The sequence below is a fragment of the Scyliorhinus canicula genome, chromosome 21 (assembly GCF_902713615.1).
Source record: "Scyliorhinus canicula chromosome 21, sScyCan1.1, whole genome shotgun sequence".
NCBI lineage: Eukaryota > Metazoa > Chordata > Chondrichthyes > Carcharhiniformes > Scyliorhinidae > Scyliorhinus > Scyliorhinus canicula.
In genome coordinates this window covers 16709795-16730656 of record NC_052166.1, presented here as the reverse complement: position 1 = coordinate 16730656, position 20862 = coordinate 16709795, and the positions used below count along the sequence as shown (strand labels likewise).

At 50.8% G+C, this 20862-nt stretch overlaps 1 protein-coding gene across 1 annotated transcript in view; it reads left to right on the top strand.

The window, feature by feature from the left end:
- Nucleotides 1–20862, top strand: part of alad (aminolevulinate dehydratase) — a 77984-nt gene that overhangs the window by 42932 nt on the left and 14190 nt on the right. The window contains exons 10-11 of the mRNA XM_038782232.1: nt 7576–7662; nt 20554–20683. Coding sequence (XP_038638160.1) covers nt 7576–7662; nt 20554–20683 — 217 coding nt within the window. The remainder of the gene's footprint in view (nt 1–7575; nt 7663–20553; nt 20684–20862) is intronic.

Sequence of the window (20862 nt, the reverse complement as noted above, 5' to 3'; positions counted from 1 at the left end):
TTCCTCCAAGTGGAAACATCCTCTCCACGTCCACTCTATCCAGGCCTCGCAGTAACTTGTAAGTTTCAATAAGATCCCCCCTTATCCTTCTAAACTCCAACGAGTATATAATAATACAATAATCTTTATTGTCACAAGCAGGCTTACAATAACACTGCAATTAAGTTACTGTGAAAAGCCCCTTGTTGCCACATTCCGGCGCCTGTTTGGGTACACATAGGGAGAATTCAGAATGTCCAAATTACCTTTTTCTTTTTTTAAATAATTTTTATTGAGAAATTTTGATTTTATACAACAATAACGCACCTTAGTAAAATACCGAAAATAACAATAATATTAACAATCATATACATTCGCCCCATCCCCATGAACAACCCAGCATTTTATGTCCAAATTACCAGACAGCACGTCTTTCGGAACTTGTGGGAGGAAACCGGAGCACCCGGAGGAAACCCACCCAGACACGGGGAGAACGTACATACTCCACAAAGACAATGACCCAAGCCTGGCATCGAACCAGGGACCCTGGCACTGTGAAGCAATAGTGCTAACCACTGTGCTACCGTGCCGCCCGTACAGACCCAGAGTCCTCAACTGTTCCTCATACGACAAGCTCTTCATTCCAGGGATCATTCTTATAAACCTCCTCTGGACTCTTTCTAAGGCCATCACATCCATCCTTGGATATGGGCCCAAAACTGGAGATGACCCCCCCGCGCATGCGCGAGTTGGAGCCGTCCAACCCGCGCATGCGCGGCTGACATCATCATGCGCGTCAGCCGGCGTGACGCTTGCCGTGCGGACTTAGCGACGGTCGCTAAGTCCGCGATGCCGTGCTTCACGGGGCCCCCCTGCTAGCCCCGCCCGGGGGGGGAGAATCGGGTCCCACGTTTCACGGCAGCCTTTACGATTCGCCGCATTTGCGGAGAATCGCGCCCAAGGACTCCCAAGTCCCTTTGTGCTTCTGATTTCCTAAACATTTCCCCATTTAGAAAATAGTCTATGCCTACATTTCTCCTTCCAAAATGCATAACCTCACACTATTCCACATTGTATTCCATCTGCCACTTCTTTGCCCACTCTCCTAGCCTGTCCAAATCCTTCTACAGCCCCCCTGCTTCCTCAATACTACCTGCCCATCTACAGATCTTTGTATCATCTGAAAACTTAGCAACAGTGCCTTCAGTTCCTTCTTCCAGATCATTCATGTATATTGTGAAAAGTTGCGGTCCCAGCGCAGACCCCCAGACGCACACCACTAGTCACCGGCTGCCATCCTGACAAAGACCCCTTTATCCCCACTTTCTGCCAGTCAGCCAATCCTCTATCCATGCCAGGATCTGACCCTTAACACCATGGGCTCTTAACTTATTTAACAGTCTCCTATGCGGCACCTTGTTGAAGGTCTTCTGGAAATCTAAATAAATCACATCCACTGGTCCTCCTTTGTCTAACTTCCTTGTTACTTCTTCAAAGAACTCTAACAGATTTTTCAGACATGACCTCCCTTTGACAAAGCCGTGCTGACTCAGTCCCATTTTATTACGCACTTCGAAGTACTCGCGATCTCATCTTTAATAACAGACTCTAAAATCTTACCAGTGACCAAAGTCAGGCTAACCGGCCTATAATTGCCAGTCTTCTGCCTCCCTCCCTTCTTAAACAGCGGTGTTACACTAGCCACTTTCCAGTCCTCTGGGACCCTTCTTGACTCTAGTGATTCCTGAAAAATCACCACCAATGCCTCCACGATCTCCTCAGCCATCTCTTTAAGAACCCTGGGGTATAGTCCACCTTTCAGTTTTCCCCAGACCTTCTCCTTAGTGATGGCCACTGCACTCACCTCTGCCCCATGATTCTCCTGGAGCTCGAGCATCCCACTGGTGTCTTCCACCGTGAAGACTGATGCAAAGTAACTATTTAGTTCCTTTGCCATTTCTTTGTTTCCTATTATTACTTCTCCAGCCACATTTTCCAGTAGTCCAATGTCTATTCTTCCTGCAGTCTGAAGCTTGTCCCCTACATTTGAGTTAAAATCATCACTAAAAGCAAGTTACTGAGTGCTGCAGAACCCCACTGGAAAGAGCCTTCCAGTGGCAAACACATCCGTCTAGCCGTTGCTTTTTGCCACAAAGCCAATTTTGCATTTAATTTACCCCTTTCCTTGGGTCCCGAGGGCTTTTATTTTGTTGACCTGCATTGCCACTGGACTAGTAATCCAGACACTCAGGGTAAATCTCTGGGGACGCAGGTTCAAATCCCTCCACGGCAGATGGTGAAATTTGAATTCAATAAAAATCTGGAATTAAAAGTCCAATGATGGCCATAAAAACCATTGTCGATTGTTGTAAAAAACATCCGGTTTACAAATGTAAACATTACAAATGTCCTTTAGGAAAGGAAATCTGTCATCCCTACCCGGCTGACTCCTAAATGCAATAAATGCTGGTCCAGCCAGCGACGCCCACATCCCATGAATGAATTAAAAAATGCAGAAGCCATTTACTTTGCATCAGCCCCACTTGTCACCACTTCAAACAATTCAAGCAAGTTTGAGTAGGGCGACCTGAATAAATCCATACTGACTTTGCCTGATTAATGAAGGTTTATACTATTCCTCAGAGTTGGTTCCTCACTGCGCCAGGGACCCTGGTTCAATTCCGACCTTTGGTGACTGTCTGTGTGGAGTTTGCACGTTTTCCCTGTGTCTGTGTGGGTTTCCTCCGGTTTCCTCCCACAGTCCAAAGATGTGAACGTTAGGTGGACTGGCCATGCTAAATTACCCCTTAGTGCCCAAAAGGTTTAGTTGGGGTTACTGGGTTATGAGTATAGGGTGGGGGCGTGAGCTTAGGTAGGGTCTCTTTCAGAGGGCCGGTGCAGACTCGATGGGCTGAAAAAGCCTCTGGGCTGGCGATGAGTTGGGCTGGCGATGAGTTGGGCTGGCGATGAGTTGGGCTGGCGATGAGTTGGGCTGGCGATGAGTTGGGCTGGCGATGAGTTGGGCTGGCGATGAGTTGGGCTGGCGATGAGTTGGGCTGGCGATGAGTTGGGCTGGCGATGAGTTGGGCTGGCGATGAGTTGGGCTGGCGATGAGTTGGGCTGGCGACGAGTCGGCGGCGATGAGTTGTCCCATTCCCCTGTCTGCACTGTATGGATTCTATAATTCTAACTTGTCCACAACCAAAGTTAAGCTAACTGGCCTGTGATTACTTTGATTAACAATTCCTCCCTTTTTAGGCAATGGTACAATCTCAGACGGTATGAGAAGAGCCCTGCCACATCTGTGCCACGTCTGTGCCACGTCTGTGCCAACACTGGCCAGTTGACGTTGTGGGAGGAGCACCTTCACCACACAAAGCAGGGCTGCGTGAACAAGGTCCCAATACCCTCTCTGCGGTTAAATACAGTTTTGCAACATATGGCAGCCTTGTCAGTAACACAAACATCCTTACAATTAATATTTAAATTAGTTGCAGGGAGTTTGTGCTGGGGTGGGGGGCGGTGGGGAAGAATGTTAGTGCGCAGGGTGCAGTTGGGGAAGGTTACTGTGTGAATTGTAGTCATGGTTTCTGTATTTTTGTCAAGTTACACACATGTTAACGGGTCTTCTGGTGTCGTCGCTTGGACTTTGTTTTTAGATTCCACCATGGCAGGTTGTAGACCGAGCCTGGGGAAAGGAATGTGCACAAAAGCAATTATTTACGAATGAAAGAAATCTGGAGTTTTCAGCACAGTGTCTCGTCATACCCTCTGAAACCATTCTGCTATACAAACAAAGACCACCATCCCCTTTCAGGGCAGCTTAGGATAGGCAATGCCAATCCTGCCAAGATCTCCCCCGGGAACAAATAAATGAGAGGATCAATAGACCAGGCTGTCGAAATGGATATATAACGTTGTGCTGAGCTAGCTGAGGGCCTTCTAGGATAGAGTGCTGTTGATGCTGAGTGTCATGGTGATGTTAAAGGTTATTGCGGATAGGGCAGTAATCCATGGCTCACGCTGGTTATTGGGATTGTGCACAGTTGGGGTGTGTTACGGACCCCAGTTGATGTTATAACTGGGCAGGACGATCCTAGAATGGAACCCTGGCTCAAGAGACTAACTTCTACTTTTTGTAAATAAAACATCAGGGAACAGAGTCATGGGACTGCTAATTAGTTTTAACAACAAGAAAAAAAAACATTTTATTAAACATGATAAAATTGGATTATGATGCAATATCTAATTACTCCCCCTTAGCTTTACAATTACACAGGTTTTAGGATTAACACGGATTACAAAGTACATCTTAATCTACAATGGTCTCATTATCACAAAATCCCTTTTAGGCACACAAGATGACTGGAATTGACTGCCCACTTTCACAGGGTGGTGTAACAATAATAAAAGGTTACTTGTGTGAAAGTTACATAGTGACTGTAGTTTATTGGGCATTTTAAATTAAATATAATTTCACCTGTGTTGCGCCTCCGGGTCAAGTGGGACTGGTACAAGCTCAGAGTGACACTTTTAAACAAAACTTCCGCTCCACTTTTAACAGTAAATCCAGTCCAGGATTTAGCACCGACCGGATTTCTTTGTCTTAACTGCTATGCAAACTGCTCACAATTGCTGTAACTCTCAATCCCCAGACTGTATTTAAATGGCATCAAATGTTTGATTGACTTTTGACGGCTGCTGTCCCACTTTAAATCTGGTTACTGCAATTTTCTCTTTAACAGAACACTTTGCATATTCTTCCTTGAATTCTTCGGAACAATACCTTGGTCTCTGTTCCCTTAAACCCAGTCGATTAAAACATAGTAAGAAGTCTTACAACACCAGGTTAAAATCCAACAGGTTTGTTTCAAACACTAGCTTTCGGAGCACTGCTCCTTCCTCAGGTGAATGAAGAGGTATGTTCCAGAAACATATATATAGACAAAGTCAAAGATGCAAGACGATGCTTAGAATGTGAACATTTGCAGGTGATTAAGTCTTTACAGATCCAGAGATAGGGGTAACCCCAGGTTAAAGAGGTGTGAATTGTCTCAAGCCAGGACAGTTGGTAGGATTTCGCAAGCCCAGGCCAGATGGTGGGGGATGAATGTAATACGACATGAATCCAAGGTCCCGGTTGAGTCAGTACTCATGTGTGCGGAACTTGGCTATACGTTTCTGCCTGGCGATTTTCCGTTGTCGCGTGTCCTGAAGGCCACCTTGGAGAACGCTTACCCGGAGATCAGAGGCTGAATGCCCTTGACTGCTGAAGTGTTCCCCGATTGGAAGGGAACGCTGAAGTGTTCCCCGATTGGAAGGGAACGTTTCTGGATGACCTTGGCAAGATGTCTGTTCATCCGTTGTCGCAGCGTCTGCATGGTTTTGCCAATGTACCACGCTTCGGGACATCCTTTCCTGTAGCGTATTAGGTAGACACCATTGGCCGAGTCGCACGAGTATGTACCGTGTATCTGGTGGGTGGTATCTCACGTGTAATGTTGATACCCATATCGATGATCTGGCACGTCTTGCAGAGATTGCCATGGCATGGTTGTGTGGTGTTGAGGTCGTTGTTCTGAAGGCTGGGTAGTTTGTTGCAAACAATGGTTTGTTTGAGGTTGCGCGGTTGTTTGAAGGCAAGTAGTGGGGGTGTGGGGATGACCTTGGCAAGATGTTCATCTTCATTGATGAAGTGTTGAAGGCTGCGAAGAAGATGTCGTAGTTTCTCCGCTCCGGGGAAATACTGGACGACGAAGGGTACTCAGTCGGTTGTGTCCCGTGTTTGTCTTCTGAGGAGGTCGGTGCGGTGTTTTGCTGTGGCGCATTGGAACTGCCGATCGATGAGTTGAGCGCCATATCCCGTTCGTACAAGGGCATCTTTCAGCATCTATAGATATCTGTTACGCTCCTCCTCGTCTGAGCAGATGCTGTGTATACGGAGGGCTTGTCCTCAGGGGATGGCTTCTTTAATGTGTTTCGGGTGAAAGCTGGAGAAGTGGAGCATCGTGAGGTTATCCGTGGGCTTGCGGTAAAGCGAAGTCCCGAGGTGACCGTCCTTGATGGAGATGAGTGTGTCCAAGAATGCAACCTATTTTAGAAAGTAGTCCATGGTGAGTCTGATGGTGGGATGGATTATTGATGTCATTGTGTAGTCGTTTCAGTGATTCTTCGCCGTGGATCCAATAGAAAAAAATGTCATTGATGTATCTGGTATATAACGTTGGTTGTGCGGTGAGGAGGTCTTGTTCAAACTTGTGCATGAAGATGTTGGCATATTGGGGTGCGAATGTGGTCCCCATGGCTGTTCCGTGCGTCTGGATGAAGAACTTGTTGTCGAAGGTGAAGATGTTGTGATCCAGAACAAAGCGGATGAGTTGCAGAATTGCGTTTTCGGTGTTGAGTACTGAGGCTGTTGCCGTTGTCATGGGGGTTGCTGGTGTAGAGTGCCGAGACGTCTATTGTGACGAGGAATGTTCCTGGTTCAACTGGTCCATGGGTGCTGAGTTTCTGTAGGAAGTCCATTGTGTCGTGACAGAAGCTGGGCATTCCTTGTACAATGGGTTTCAAGGTGCCATCGATACAGCCAGAGAGGTTCTCACACAGGGTCCCATTGCCTGATGCGATAGGACGGCCTGGTGTGTTGGCCTTGTGTATTTTCGGGAGGCAGTAAAGATCTCCAACGCGGGGAATGCGTGGGATGAGAGCACGTAGGGTGCTCCGAAGGTCTGGATCCAAGGTCTTGATCAGTCTATTGAGTTGGCGAGTGTGTTCCTTGGTCGGATCTGAGGGTAACTGTCTGTAGTGTTCCTGGTTGTTGAGTTGTCGGTACACTTCTTTGCAGTAGTCTGTTCTGTTCAGTATGACGGTGGCCCCTCTTTTGTCTGCTGGTTTGATTACGATGTTGCGGTTGGTCTTGAGAGTGCGAATGGCATTGCGTTGTGCTTGGGTGACGTTCGGGGCTGTCTTGTGAATGTGACTGATGAATCTGGCATTGACAATTACTTTTAATTTATAGCAAGGAACATAATGAAATGTGCAGCATATATAACTGGTTAACTATTAACTGATTCCTAATTCCCCACTTTAACTTGCTCTCACCCTCTACACATGCACGCAAAAAACACACGAGACAGACAAACGAAGAGGAGTGAAAGTAATAAGTCAAATGAAAAAGAGTCTGTTTCAGCTGGTTGTCTTTAAGGAGGCCTTCCTTCAAACTAAGCTATCAGATCCAGGTTGTAGACTCATTCACTATGTAGGTTCAGAGAGAGAGAGAGAGAGAGAGAGAGAGACCTCTAGTTGCTAAGCAACCCCTGCCTGTTCTATTTAATCTTCATGTCGTAACCCTTTCTAAGCACAATAGAAACCAACCCCCATGAGTATAAACACCTTTGTACAGCATGAATCTAATGATGGGTTTTATCCTTCCAAGCACAGACACATTAAATTAAACCCACTTAAACTATACATTATTTCTAATGTTTATCAATGCAAATATAAATCCATTAAAACTGCCTTTGTTTACCTAAAAGGTGTGAGTCTCTCTGTGTGTCAGTACATTGTTGAAATTAACTGATTGCTCTCTTGGTGTAGGACCGTGATGTGCGTGAGGGAGCGGACATGCTGATGGTAAAACCGGGAATGCCATATCTGGACCTTGTCCGCGAAGTGAAAAACAAAGTAAGTTTGTGAACACTCCCTCTTCCTGTTAGCTGTGGTGCAGGTGACTGGTGGCCGTACTTTGTGCAGTCTGAAAACTGTGTTTATAGGCTTTGAAAACACCTTGCTGACGGTGGTTTCTGTTTATAGGATTTGGGATCCCCTGTTGACAGTGGGCTGTGTTTATAGGATTTGGGATCCCCTGTTGACAGTGGGCTGAGTTTATAGGGTTTGAAGTTGTTCTGTTGACAGTGGGCTGTATTTATAGGGTTTAGGGCCTCTCTGTTAACAGTGGGCTGTGTTTATAGGGTTTGGGGGCCTCTCTGTTGACAGTGGGCTGTATTTATAGGGTTTGGGGCCTCTCTGTTGACAGTGGGCTGTGTTTATAGGGTTTGGGGCCTCTCCATTGACAGTGGGCAGTATTTATAGGGTTTGGGGCCTCTCCATTGACAGTGGGCTGTGTTTATAGGGTTTGGGGCCTCTCCATTGACAGTGGGCTGTGTTTATAGGGTTTGGGGCCTCTCTGTTGACAGTGGGCTGTATTTATAGGGTTTGGGGCCTCTCCATTGACAGTGGGCTGAGTTTATAGGATTTGGGATCCCCTGTTGACAGTGGGCTGAGTTTATAGGATTTGGGATCCCCTGTTGACAGTGGGCTGAGTTTATAGGGTTTGAAGTTGTTCTGTTGACAGTCGGCTGTGTTTATAGGGTTTGGGGCCTCTCCATTGACAGTGGGCTGCATTTATAGGGTTTGGGGCCTCTCTGTTGACAGTGGGCTGAGTTTATAGGGTTTGGGGCCTCTCCATTGACAGTGGGCTGTGTTTATAGGGTTTGGGGCCTCTCTGTTGACAGTGGGCTGAGTTTATAGGGTTTGGGGCCTCTCTGTTGACAGTGGGCTGAGTTTATAGGGTTTGGGGCCTCTCTGTTGACAGTGGGCTGTGTTTATAGGGTTTGGGGCCTCTCCATTGACAGTGGGCTGTGTTTATAGGGTTTGGGGCCTCTCCATTGACAGTGGGCTGAGTTTATAGGGTTTGGGGCCTCTCTGTTTTTAAAAATTTTTTAAAATATAATTTTTATTGGAATTTTTTACAGAAAATATAAAACATAACGACAAACAATGAAATGCAACAAAATAACCCATAATAACTGTAACACCCCCAGACCGTATGTATCACATCCCCCCACCCCCCAACCCCAATGAACAACAAAAGAACTTAAAAATAAATTAAAATTAAATAAACAAACATAGTCATTGTCCGCCCCCCCCCTTTTCCCTCCCCCCTTTTCCCTCCCCCCTTTTCCCTCCCCCCTTTTCCCTCCCCCCCTTTTCCCTCCCCCCTTTTCCCTCCCCCCTCCCCCCTTTTCCCTCCCCCCTCCCCCCTTTTCCCTCCCCCCTCCCCCCTTTTCCCTCCCCCCCTCCCCCCTCCCCCCTCCCCCCTCCCCCCTTTTCCCCCCTGGGTTGCTGCTGCTACTGTCCCTGTACCCTATCGTTGAGCCAGAAAGTCGAGAAAAGGTTGCCACCGCCTAAAGAACCCTTGTACCGACCCTCTCAGGGCGAATTTGACCTTCTCGAGCTTAATGAAACCCGCCATGTCATTGATCCAGGTCTCCACGCTTGGGGGCCTCGCGTCCTTCCACTGTAGCAAGATCCTTCGCCGGGCTACTAGGGACGCAAAGGACAGCACACCGGCCTCTTTCGCCTCCTGCACTCCCGGCTCCACCCCAACCCCAAAAATCGCGAGTCCCCATCCTGGCTTGACCCTGGATCCCACCACCCTCGACACCATCCTCCAGAACTCCTCCAGTGCCGGGCATGCCCAGAACATATGGGCATGGTTCGCTGGACTCCCCGAGCACCTGACACACCTGTCTTCACCCCCAGAGAACCTACTCATCCTCGTCCCAGTCATGTGGGCCCGGTGCAGCACCTTGAATTGGATGAGGCTAAGCCGCGCACACGAGGAGGAAGAATTAACCCTCTCCAGGGCATCAGCCCATGTCCCGTCTTCGATCTGTTCCCCCAGTTCCCCCTCCCACTTAGCTTTCAGCTCCTCTACTGACGCCTCCTCCACCTCCTGCATAACCTTATAGATATCAGATATCTTCCCCTCTCCGACCCAAACCCCCGAAAGCACCCTGTCACTCACCCCCCTCGCGGGAAGCGAAGGGAATCCCTCCACCTGCAGTCTAGCAAATGCCTTTACCTGCAGATACCTGAACATGTTCCCCGGGGGGAGCCCAAATTTCTCCTCCAACTCCCCCAGGCTCGCAAACCTCCCATCAATAAACAGGTCCCTCAGCTGTCTGATGCCCGCTCTGTGCCAACCCTGAAATCCCCCATCAATGTTCCCCGGGACGAACCTATGGTTCCCCCTTAACGGAGCCTCCATCGAGCCCCCCACTTCTCCCCTATGTCGCCTCCACTGCCCCCAAATCTTGAGGGTAGCCGCCACCACCGGACTCGTGGTATACCTCGTAGGAGGGAGCGGCCACGGCGCCGTTACCAGGGCCCCCAGGCTTGTATCTCCACAGGACGCCCTCTCCATCCGTTTCCATGCTGCCCCCTCCCCCTCCATTATCCACTTGCGCACCATCGACACATTGGCCGCCCAATAATACCCCGAGAGATTGGGTAACGCCAGCCCCCCCCCCCCCATCTCTACCCCGCTCCAAGAAGACCCTCTTCACCCTCGGGGTCCCATGCGCCCAAACAAAGCTCATGATGCTGCTAGTCACCCTTCTAAAAAAGGCCCTAGGGATAAAGATGGGCAAACACTGAAAAAGGAACAAGAACCTCGGGAGAACCGTCATTTTGACGGACTGCACTCTACCCGCCAACGATAGCGGTACCATGTCCCACCTTTTAAATTCCTCCTCCATCTGCTCCACCAGCCTGGTAAAATTAAGCTTATGGAGAGTCCCCCAACTCCTGGCCACCTGCACCCCCAGGTATCTGAAACTCTTCACTGCCCTCTTAAATGGGAGTCTCCCAATTCCCTCCTCCTGATCACCTGGGTGTACTACAAATACCTCACTCTTGCCTAAATTTAACTTATAGCCCGAGAAGCCCCCAAATTCCGCTAACAGCTCCATCACCCCCGGCATTCCCCCTTCTGGATCCGCCACATACAACAGCAGGTCGTCCGCATACAGCGATACACGATGTTCCTCCCCACCCCGCACCAGACCCCTCCATCTCCCTGACTCCCTCAACGCCATAGCCAAAGGTTCAATCGCCAGTGCAAAGAGCAAGGTGGACAGGGGGCACCCCTGCCTGGTCCCACGGTAGAGCCTAAAGTACTCCGATCTCCTTCCATTGGTAACTACACTTGCCATCGGAGCCGCGTAGAGCAGCCTCACCCATTTGATGAATCCCTCCCCGAATCCAAACCGCTCCAGCACCTCCCACAGGTACCCCCACTCAACTCTATCAAATGCTTTCTCCGCATCCAGCGCCACCACTATCTCCGCCTCCCCCTCCACTGCCGGCATCATAATAACATTTAGCAGTCTCCGCACATTCGTGTTGAGCTGCCGTCCCTTGACAAATCCTGTCTGATCCTCGTGTATCACCCCTGGCACACAGTCCTCTATCCTGGTGGCCATGATCTTCGCCAGCAACTTAGCGTCAACATTGAGGAGTGAGATAGGCCTGTATGATCCACACTGCAAGGGGTCCTTATCCCGCTTCAGGATCAGAGAGATCAGTGCCCGCGACATCGTCGGGGGCAAAGCCCCCCCCTCCCATGCCTCATTGAAGGCTCGCACCAACACGGGGCCCACCAGATCCGCATACTTTTTATAAAATTCCACCGGGAACCCGTCCGGCCCCGGCGCCTTACCTGACTGCATTTGTCCAATCCCCCTGACTAGCTCCTCCAACTCTATCGGCGCCCCCAGCCCCTCTACCAGCTCCTCTTGAACCCTTGGGAAACATAGCCTGTTCATGAAGCTCTCCATCCCCCCTCTCCCCATCGGAGGTTCTGACCGGTACAGTTCCTCGTAGAAGTCCCTAAAGACCCCATTTACTTCTGTCCCCTTCTGCACTACATTCCCACCCCTATCCGTCACTCCACCAATTTCCCTAGCCGCATCTCGCCTGCGGAGCTGATGCGCCAACATCCTGCTCGCCTTCTCCCCATACTCGTATACCGCGCCCTGTGCACTCCTACACTGTGTCTCCGCCTTTCTGGTGGTCAACAAGTCAAATTTGGCCTGAAAACTACGCCGTTCCCCCAGCAACCCCTCCTTCGGTGCCTCTGCGTATCTCCTGTCCACATCCAGGAGCTCCCTCACCAGTCTCTCCCTCTCCTTCCTCTCCCTCCTTTCCCTATGGGCCCGGATGGAGATCAGCTCCCCCCGGATCACTGCTTTCAGAGCCTCCCAGACCATCCCCACCCGGACCTCCCCCGTGTCGTTGGTATCCAGATACCCCTCAATACTTCCCCGGACCCTCCTACACACCACCTCATCAGCCAGCATCCCCACATCCAGGCGCCAGAGCGGGCGCTGGTCCCGTGCCTCCCCCATCTCCAGATCAACCCAGTGCGGAGCATGGTCTGAAATCGCTATGGCCGAATACTCGGCATCCTGCACCTTCGGGATCAATCCCCTGCTCAGGACGAAAAAATCTATTCGGGAATAAACCCTATGGACATGGGAGAAAAAGGAATACTCCCGCGCTCTCGGCCTCCCAAACCTCCAGGGATCCACCCCTCCCATCTGGTTCATAAACCCCCTCAGCACTTTGGCCGCCGCCGGTCTCCTACCCGTCCTTGAACTGGACCGGTCCAGTGGGGGATCCAGCACTGTGTTAAAGTCTCCCCCCATGATCAGGCCCCCCGCCTCCAGGTCCGGAATGCGGCCCAACAAGCGCCTCATGAAGCCGGCATCATCCCAATTCGGGGCATATACATTAACCAGCACCACCTTCTCTCCTTGCAGCCTACCCTTCACCATAATATATCTGCCCTCCTTGTCCGACACCACCTCAGCCGCCTCGAACGCCACCCTCTTCCCCACCAGAATCGCCACCCCCCGGTTCTTCGCATCCAATCCTGAGTGAAAAACCTGCCCCACCCACCCCTTCCTCAGACGAACCTGGTCCGCCACCTTCAAGTGGGTCTCCTGGAGCATAGCCACGTCCGCCTTCAGCCCCTTCAGATGAGAAAATACCCTAGTTCTCTTAACCGGCCCATTCAGTCCCCTCACGTTCCAGGTAATCAGCCGGATCAGAGGGCAACCTGCCCCTCTCCCCTGCCGGCTAGCCATAGCTTATCGACTGCTCGCCCCAGGCCAGCTCGCCCCGCCTGACCCGTTCCCCATGGCGATAACGCCTCTCCTCTACCCCCCCAGCCCACACCAGCTCCTTCCTGGCCATTCCAGCAGCAACCCGGTATCCCCCCCACCCCCCCAGGCTAGGACCCCTCCTAGCCGCGACGCACCCTCCATGGTACTTCCGTGAGTCAGCTGACTTCTGCTGACCCGGCAGCTCCCGCCATTTTCACCCCAACCCCCAGCCCCGTACAGAAGAGAACATATAAAGCACATACCCCCAACGTTCCCCACATACCCCACACCCATACCCAACAGACAAACCCACCCGGAAACAGAGCAAAAAGAAAACCAGCATAAGAATAACACCTGTCAAAATTGAAGAACAGCAACAGAGAAAACAGCAACGGCTATAGTGTGTCCCCAGACCCTAGTTCGAGTCCAGCTTCTCCGCCTGTACAAAGGCCCACGTCTCCTCCGGGGACTCGAAGTAGTGGTGCCGGTCCTTATATGTCACCCACAGACGCACAGGCTGCAGCATTCCAAATCTGACCTGCTTTGCATGAAGCACCGCCTTCGTCCGGTTGAACCCGGCCCGCCGCTTTGCCACCTCCGCACTCCAGTCCTGGTAGATTCGCACCACCGAATTCTCCCACTTGCTGCTCCTCTCTTTCTTGGCCCAGCGCAGCACACACTCCCGGTCACTAAACCGATGGAACCGCACCAGCACCGCCCGTGGGGGCTCATTTGCCTTAGGCCTCCTGGCCAGCACTCTGTGAGCTCCCTCAAGCTCCAGGGGCAAATGAAAGGACCCCGCTCCCATCAACGAGCTCAACATTGTGGTCACATACGACGGGAGATCCGACCCCTCCAACCCCTCCGCCAGGCCCAGGATCCTCAAATTCTTTCGCCTCGTGCGAACGTCCAGCTCCTCCAAGCGGTCTTGCCACTTTTTGTGAAGTGCCTCGTGCAACTCCACTTTCCCCACGAGGACCACGGCCTCCTCCTCCCTCTCAGCGGCCTGCTGCTGCAACTCCCGAATGGACACTCCCTGGGCCGTCTGGGTCTCAAGCAGCTTGTTGGTAGTCGCATTCAGGGAGTCCAGCAACTCAGCCTTCAGCTCCGCAAAACAGCGCAGAAGAGAGGCTCCTGCGCCCACTTCCACCAGTCCTCGGGTGTTCCGCCGGCCGCCATTTTGTCTTTCTTCCCCTGCTTTTCTTGGGGAGCTGCTGCAGCTTTTTCCTTTGCCCCCCTCCGGGTGAGCACCATAAATTATGGGGAATGCTCCTCTAGACACCTTCCCCCACCGGGATTCGTCGGGACAGCGTCGACTGCTGCTAGAATTCAGCTTTCATAAAGGCCCTCAAGTCAGCTTGAGAAATCTGAGCTGGCCCTTCCCCCGCCTGCCTGCTTGTAGAGGCTCTTGTTTGCTGCTGCTTCCACCCAATCTTGCTCTGTTTCTGAGGGTCTGATAACCCAGAAACATACTATTCCTGGGGGAAAGTACTCCTTGAACATTCACCAACGGCTTTTCATCGAAATTCCAACCCATGCCGCCCAAAAAAGAGCTCTTTTCTGTAACCTTGGGCAGGAGCTGCCACTGTGTGCTCACTCACGTCATGCTGCACACCGGAAGTCCCGGGGCCTCTCTGTTGACAGTGGGCTGTGTTTATAGGGGTTGGGGCCTCTCTGTTGACAGTGGGCTGTGTTTATAGGATTTGGGGCCTTTCTGTTGACAGTGGGCTGAGTTTATAGGGTTTGGGGCCTCTCTGTTGACAGTGGGCTGTGTTTATAGGGTTTGGGGCCTCTCTGTTGACAGTGGGCTGTGTTTATAGGGTTTGGGGCCTCTCTGTTGACAGTGGGCTGTGTTTATAGGGTTTGGGGCCTTTCTGTTGACAGTGGGCTGTGTTTATTGGGTTTGGAGTTGCCCTATCGACTGTGGGCTGCGTTTATAGGGTTTGGGGCCCCTCCGTTGACAGTGGGCTGTGTTGATAGGGTTTGGGGCCTCTGTTGACAGTGGGCTGTGTTTATAGGGTTTGGAGTTGCCCTATCGACTGTGCGCTGAGTTTATGGGGTCTGGGGCCCCTCCGTTGACAGTGGGCTGTGTTTATAGGGTTTGGGGCCTCTCTGTTGACAGTAGGCTGCGTTTATAGGGTTTGGGGCCTCTCTGTTGACAGTGGGCTGGGTTTATAGGGTTTGAAGTTGCTCTGTTGACAGTGGGCTGTGTTTCTAGGGTTTGGTCACTCTGTTGACAGTGGGCTGAGTTTATCTGATTTGGGGTTGCTCTGTTGACAGTGGGCTGCGTTTATAGGGTTTGGGGCCCCTCCGTTGACAGTGGGCTGCGTTTATAGGTTTTGGGGCCCCTCCGTTGACAGTGGGCTGCATTTATAGGGTTTGGGGTTGCTCTGGTGACAGTGGGCTGTGTTTATAGGGATTGGGGCCTCTCTGTTGACAGTGGGCTGAGTTTATAGGGTTTGGGGCCTCTCTGTTGACAGTGGGCTGAGTTTATAGGGTTTGGGGCCTCTCCATTGACAGTGGGCTGTGTTTATAGGGTTTGGGGCCTCTCCATTGACAGTGGGCTGAGTTTATTGGGTTTGGGGCCTCTCTGTTGACAGTAGTCTGTGTTTATAGGGTTTGGGGCCTCTCTGTTGACAGTGGTCTGTGTTTATAGGGTTTGGGGCCTCTCTGTTGACAGTGGGCTGTGTTTATAGGGTTTGGGGCCTTTCTGTTGACAGTGGGCTGAGTTTATAGGGTTTGGGGCCTCTCTGTTGACAGTGGGCTGTGTTTATAGGGTTTGGGGCCTCTCTGTTGACAGTGGGTTGTGTTTATAGGGTTTGGGGCCTCTCTGTTGACAGTGGGCTGTGTTTATAGGGGTTGGGGCCCCTCCGTTGACAGTGGGCTGTGTTGATCGGGTTTGGGGCCTCTCTGTTGACAGTGGGCTGTGTTTATAGGGTTTGGAGTTGCCCTATCGACTGTGCGCTGAGTTTATGGGGTCTGGGGCCCCTCCGTTGACAGTGGGCTGTGTTTATAGGGTTTGGGGCCTCTCTGTTGACAGTAGGCTGCGTTTATAGGGTTTGGGGCCTCTCTGTTGACAGTGGGCTGGGTTTATAGGGTTTGAAGTTGCTCTGTTGACAGTGGGCTGTGTTTCTAGGGTTTGGTCACTCTGTTGACAGTGGGCTGAGTTTATCTGATTTGGGGTTGCTCTGGTGACAGTGGGCTGCGTTTATAGGGTTTGGGGCCCCTCCGTTGACAGTGGGCTGCATTTATAGGGTTTGGGGTTGCTCTGGTGACAGTGGGCTGTGTTTATAGGGTTTGGGGCCTCTCTGTTGACAGTGGGCTGAGTTTATAGGGTTTGGGGCCTCTCTGTTGACAGTGGGCTGTGTTTATAGGGTTTGGGGCCTCTCCATTGACAGTGGGCTGTGTTTATAGGGTTTGGGGCCTCTCCATTGACAGTGGGCTGAGTTTATAGGGTTTGGGGCCTCTCTGTTGACAGTAGTCTGTGTTTATAGGGTTTGGGGCCTCTCTGTTGACAGTGGGCTGTGTTTATAGGGTTTGGGGCCTTTCTGTTGACAGTGGGCTGTGTTTATAGGGTTTGGGGCCTCTCTGTTGACAGTGGACTGTGTTTATAGGGTTTGGGGCCTCTCTGTTGACAGTGGGTTGTGTTTATAGGGTTTGGAGTTGCCCTATCGACTGTGGGCTGCGTTTATAGGGTTTGGGGCCCCACCGTTGACAGTGGGCTGTGTTTATAGGGGTTGGGGCCTCTCTGTTGACAGTGGGCTGTGTTTATAGGGTTTGGGGCCTCTCTGTTGACAGTAGGCTGTGTTTATAGGGTTTGGAGTTGCCCTATCGACTGTGCGCTGTGTTTATAGGGTTTGGGGCCCCTCCGTTGACAGTGGGCTGTGTTTATAGGGTTTGGGGCCTCTCTGTTGACAGTAGGCTGCGTTTATAGGGTTTGGGGCCTCGCTGTTGACAGTGGGCTGCGTTTATAGGGTTTGGGGCCTCTCTGTTGACAGTGGGCTGGGTTTATAGGGTTTGAAGTTGCTCTGTTGACAGTGGGCTGTGTTAATAGGGTTTGGTCACTCTGTTGACAGTGGGCTGAGTTTATCTGATTTGGGGTTGCTCTGTTGACAGTGGGCTGCATTTCTAGGGTTTGGGGTTGCTCTGGTGACAGTGGGGCTGTGTTTATAGGGTTTGGAGTTGCCCTATCGACTGTGGGCTGAGTTTATAGGGTTTCGGGTCCCTCCGTTGACAGTGGGCTGTGTTTATAGGGTTTGGAGTTGCCCTATTGACTGTGGGCTGAGTTTATAGGGTTTGGGGCCTCTTTGTTCACAGTGGGGCTGCATTGTATAGGGTTTGGTGTTGCTCTGTTGACAGTGGGCTGTGTTTATAGGGTTTGGGGCCTCTCTGTTGACAGTGGGCTGTGTTTATAGGGTTTGGGGCCTCTCTGTTGACAGTGGGCTGTGTTTATAGGGTTTGGGGCCTCTCTGTTGACAGTGGGTTGTGTTTATAGGGTTTGGGGCCTCTCCATTGACAGTTGGCTGTGTTTATAGGGTTTGGTCACTGTTGACAGTGGGCTGCGTTTATAGGGTTTGGGGCCTCTCTGTTGACAGTGGGCTGTATTTATAGGGTTTGGGCCTTTCTGTTGACAGTGGGCTGTGTTTATAGGGTTTGGGCTTGCTCTGTTGACAGTGGACGGCATTTATTGGGTTTGGGGCCTCTCCATTGTCAGTGGGCTGGGTTTATAGGGTTTGGAGCCTTTCTGTTGACAGTGGGCTGAGTTTATCTGATTTGGGGTTGTTCTGTTGACAGTGGGGTGCATTTATTGGGTTTGGGGCCTCTCCATTGACAGTGGGCTGTGTTTGTAGGGTTTGTGGTCACTCTGCTGACTGGGCTGGGTTTATAGGGTTTGGAGTTGCTCAGTTGACAGTGGGCTGCATTTATTGGGTTTGGGGCCTCTCCATTGACAGTGGGCTGGGTTTATAGGGTTTGTGGTCACTCTGCTGTCAGTGGGCTGGGTTTATAGGGTTTGGGCTTGCTCAGTTGACAGTGGGATGCATTTATTGGGTTTGGGGCCTTTCCATTGACTGTGGGCTGAGTTTATAGGGTTTGGAGTTGCTCTGTTAACAGTGGGCTGAGTTTATAGGGTTTGGAGTTGCTCTGTTGAACAGGCTTTCCTCACCACACAGGACTTTCAACCGATGCTATACACCAGATACATCGATGACATTTTTTTCCTTTGGACCCACGGCGAGACATCACTGAAACGACTACACGATGACATCAATAAGTTCCATCCCACCATCAAACTCACCATGGACTATTCTCCAAATTCAGTTCCATTCTTGGACACACTCGTCTCCATCAAGGACGGTCACCTCAGCACCTCGCTTTACCGCAAGCCCACAGATAATCTCACGATGCTCCACTTCTCCAGCTTTCACCCGAAACACATTAAAGAAGCCATCCCCTATGGACAAGCCCTCCGTATACACAGGATCTGCTCAGACAAGGAGGAGCGCAACAGACACCTACAGATGCTGAAAGATGCCCTCGTACGAACGGGATATGGCGCTCGACTCATTGATCGACAGTTCCACCGCGCCACAGCAAAAAACCGCACCGACCTCCTCAGAAGACAAACACGGGACACCACTGACAGAGTACCCTTCGTCGTCCAGTACTTTCCTGGGGCGGAGAAACTACGACATCTTCTTCGCAGCCTCCAACACATCATCAGCGAGGATGGACATCTTGCCAAGGTCATCCCCACACCCCCACTACTGGCCTTCAAACAACCGCGCAACCTCAAACAAACCATTGTTTGCAGCAAATTACCCAGCCTTCAGAACAGCAACCACAACACCACAAAACCCTGCCAGGGTAATCTCTGCAAGACATGCCAGATCATCGACATGGACACCACCATTACACGTGGAAACACCACCCACCAGGTACGCGGCGCATACTCGTGCGACTCGACCAATGTAGTCTACCTCATACGCTGCAGGAAAGGATGTCCCGAAGCGTGGTACATTGGCGAGACCATGCAGACACTGCGACAACGAATAAACGGGCATCGTGCGACTATCAACAGGCAGGACTGTTCCCTTCCAGTTGGGGAACACTTCAGCAGTCAAGGACATTCAGCCTCTGATCTCCGGGTCAGCATTCTACAAGGAGGCCTTCAGGAGACGCGACAACGCAAAATTGCTGAGCAAAAACTTATAGCTAAGTTCCGCACGCATGAATGCGGACTCAACCGGGATCTGGGATTCATGTCGCATTACATTCGGCCCCCACCAACAAGCCTGGACTTGCAGAGGCCTACCGACTGAACTGGCTTGGGACAATTCACACCTCTTTAACCTGGAGTTACCTCTCTCTCTGCATCTTTGATGATTTGATTGCCTGCAGGTGCTCGCATTCCGGGGCATCTCTGACTGTGTCTATATAAACATTTCTGGAACAAGCCTTTCCATTCACCTGAAGAAGGAGCCGTGCTCCGAAAGCTCGTGTTTGAAACAAACCTGTTGGACTTTAACCTGGTGTTGTAAGACTTCTTACTGTTGACAGTGGGCTGTGTTTATAGGATTTTGGGCCTCTCTGTTGACAATGGACCCATGCTGTGGAACTAAACGTGTGAGGTGCTGGTACCACAGGCGCCAACAATCGTATATTAAGCCGCTGGTGCATGAGTGATTCAAAATTCTATGCTCTACATATTATATACAAAGGATTGTATGTGTTAAGGCCACAGCTATCTGGTTGACAAACTCTTGCATCACTGATATTGAAAGCATCTTCAAATCTTTGATGCAGATGTGCCAAGATATTTTGACTTTAATTTTTTACAAGCTGCGTGGCACAATGGTTTGGATACAGCAAGGAAGGGCTCATCTTCAATGGCTGTTACCTTGCTGGCTGTGAAATATTGGGTCTTGTTTTCTTGGATCTTATTGGAGCAGAAGAGTATATTTGGATTTGGTTTCTGTGTGACGTGTTATGTCAGCTCACTGAAAGAGGGAGTCTTCCTATCATGGTGAGGTGTCATTGGAGTTATATTCCCAATCTCCTGCCTACGTATTCTAATGGTCTTCCGTCATCTCTACCCCAAAACAATATCACTGACTGTTAGTGAGGTTCAGTACGACTCCTGAGATATGAAGCGCACAATGCATCAGAATGTCGAGAGACTTTATAAGAATTTATAAAGGGGCAGCACGGTAGCATGGTGGTTAGCATAAATACTTCACAGCTCCAGGGTCCCAGGTTCGGTTTCCGGCTGGGTCACTGTCTGTGTGGAGTCTGCACGTCCTCCCCGTGTGTGCGTGGGTTTCCTCCGGGTGCTCCGGTTTCCTCCCACAGTCCAAAGATGTGCGGGTTAGGTGGATTGGCCATGATAAATTACCCGTAGTGTCCTAAAAAGTAAGGTTAAGGAGGGGGTGGGGTTGTTGGGTTACGGGTATAGGGTGGATACGTGGGTTTGAGTAGGGTGATCATTGCTCGGCACAACATCGAGGGCCGAAGGGCCTGTTCTGTGCTGTACTGTTCTATGTTCTAATTTAATAATTTAGGGCCGTTACTGAATGCTTTGTGTTCAGCAGTTTGTCAACTCTCTCTCTACTCTCTCTCCTTTCAGCACCCCTCACATCCGCTGGCAATTTACCATGTCTCAGGAGAGTTTGCGATGCTGTGGCATGGGGCCCAGGCTGGAGCGTTTGACCTTAGGACAGCTGTCATGGAAGCTCTGACCAGCTTCAGGAGAGCAGGTAACACTCTTAACCAAACAACCAGCCCTTTTTCCAGTCTGTTAATCCCTTGCATGAAACCAGGTTCCAGCATTCTGTCCGTAGATCCTGCAATTCACAGCAAGCAGCCTGCAGCACCAAGTCCTGAAGAAGACTATACACTGGGTGTATAGGGAGAGTGAGTAATTTTGCCGTTGCCT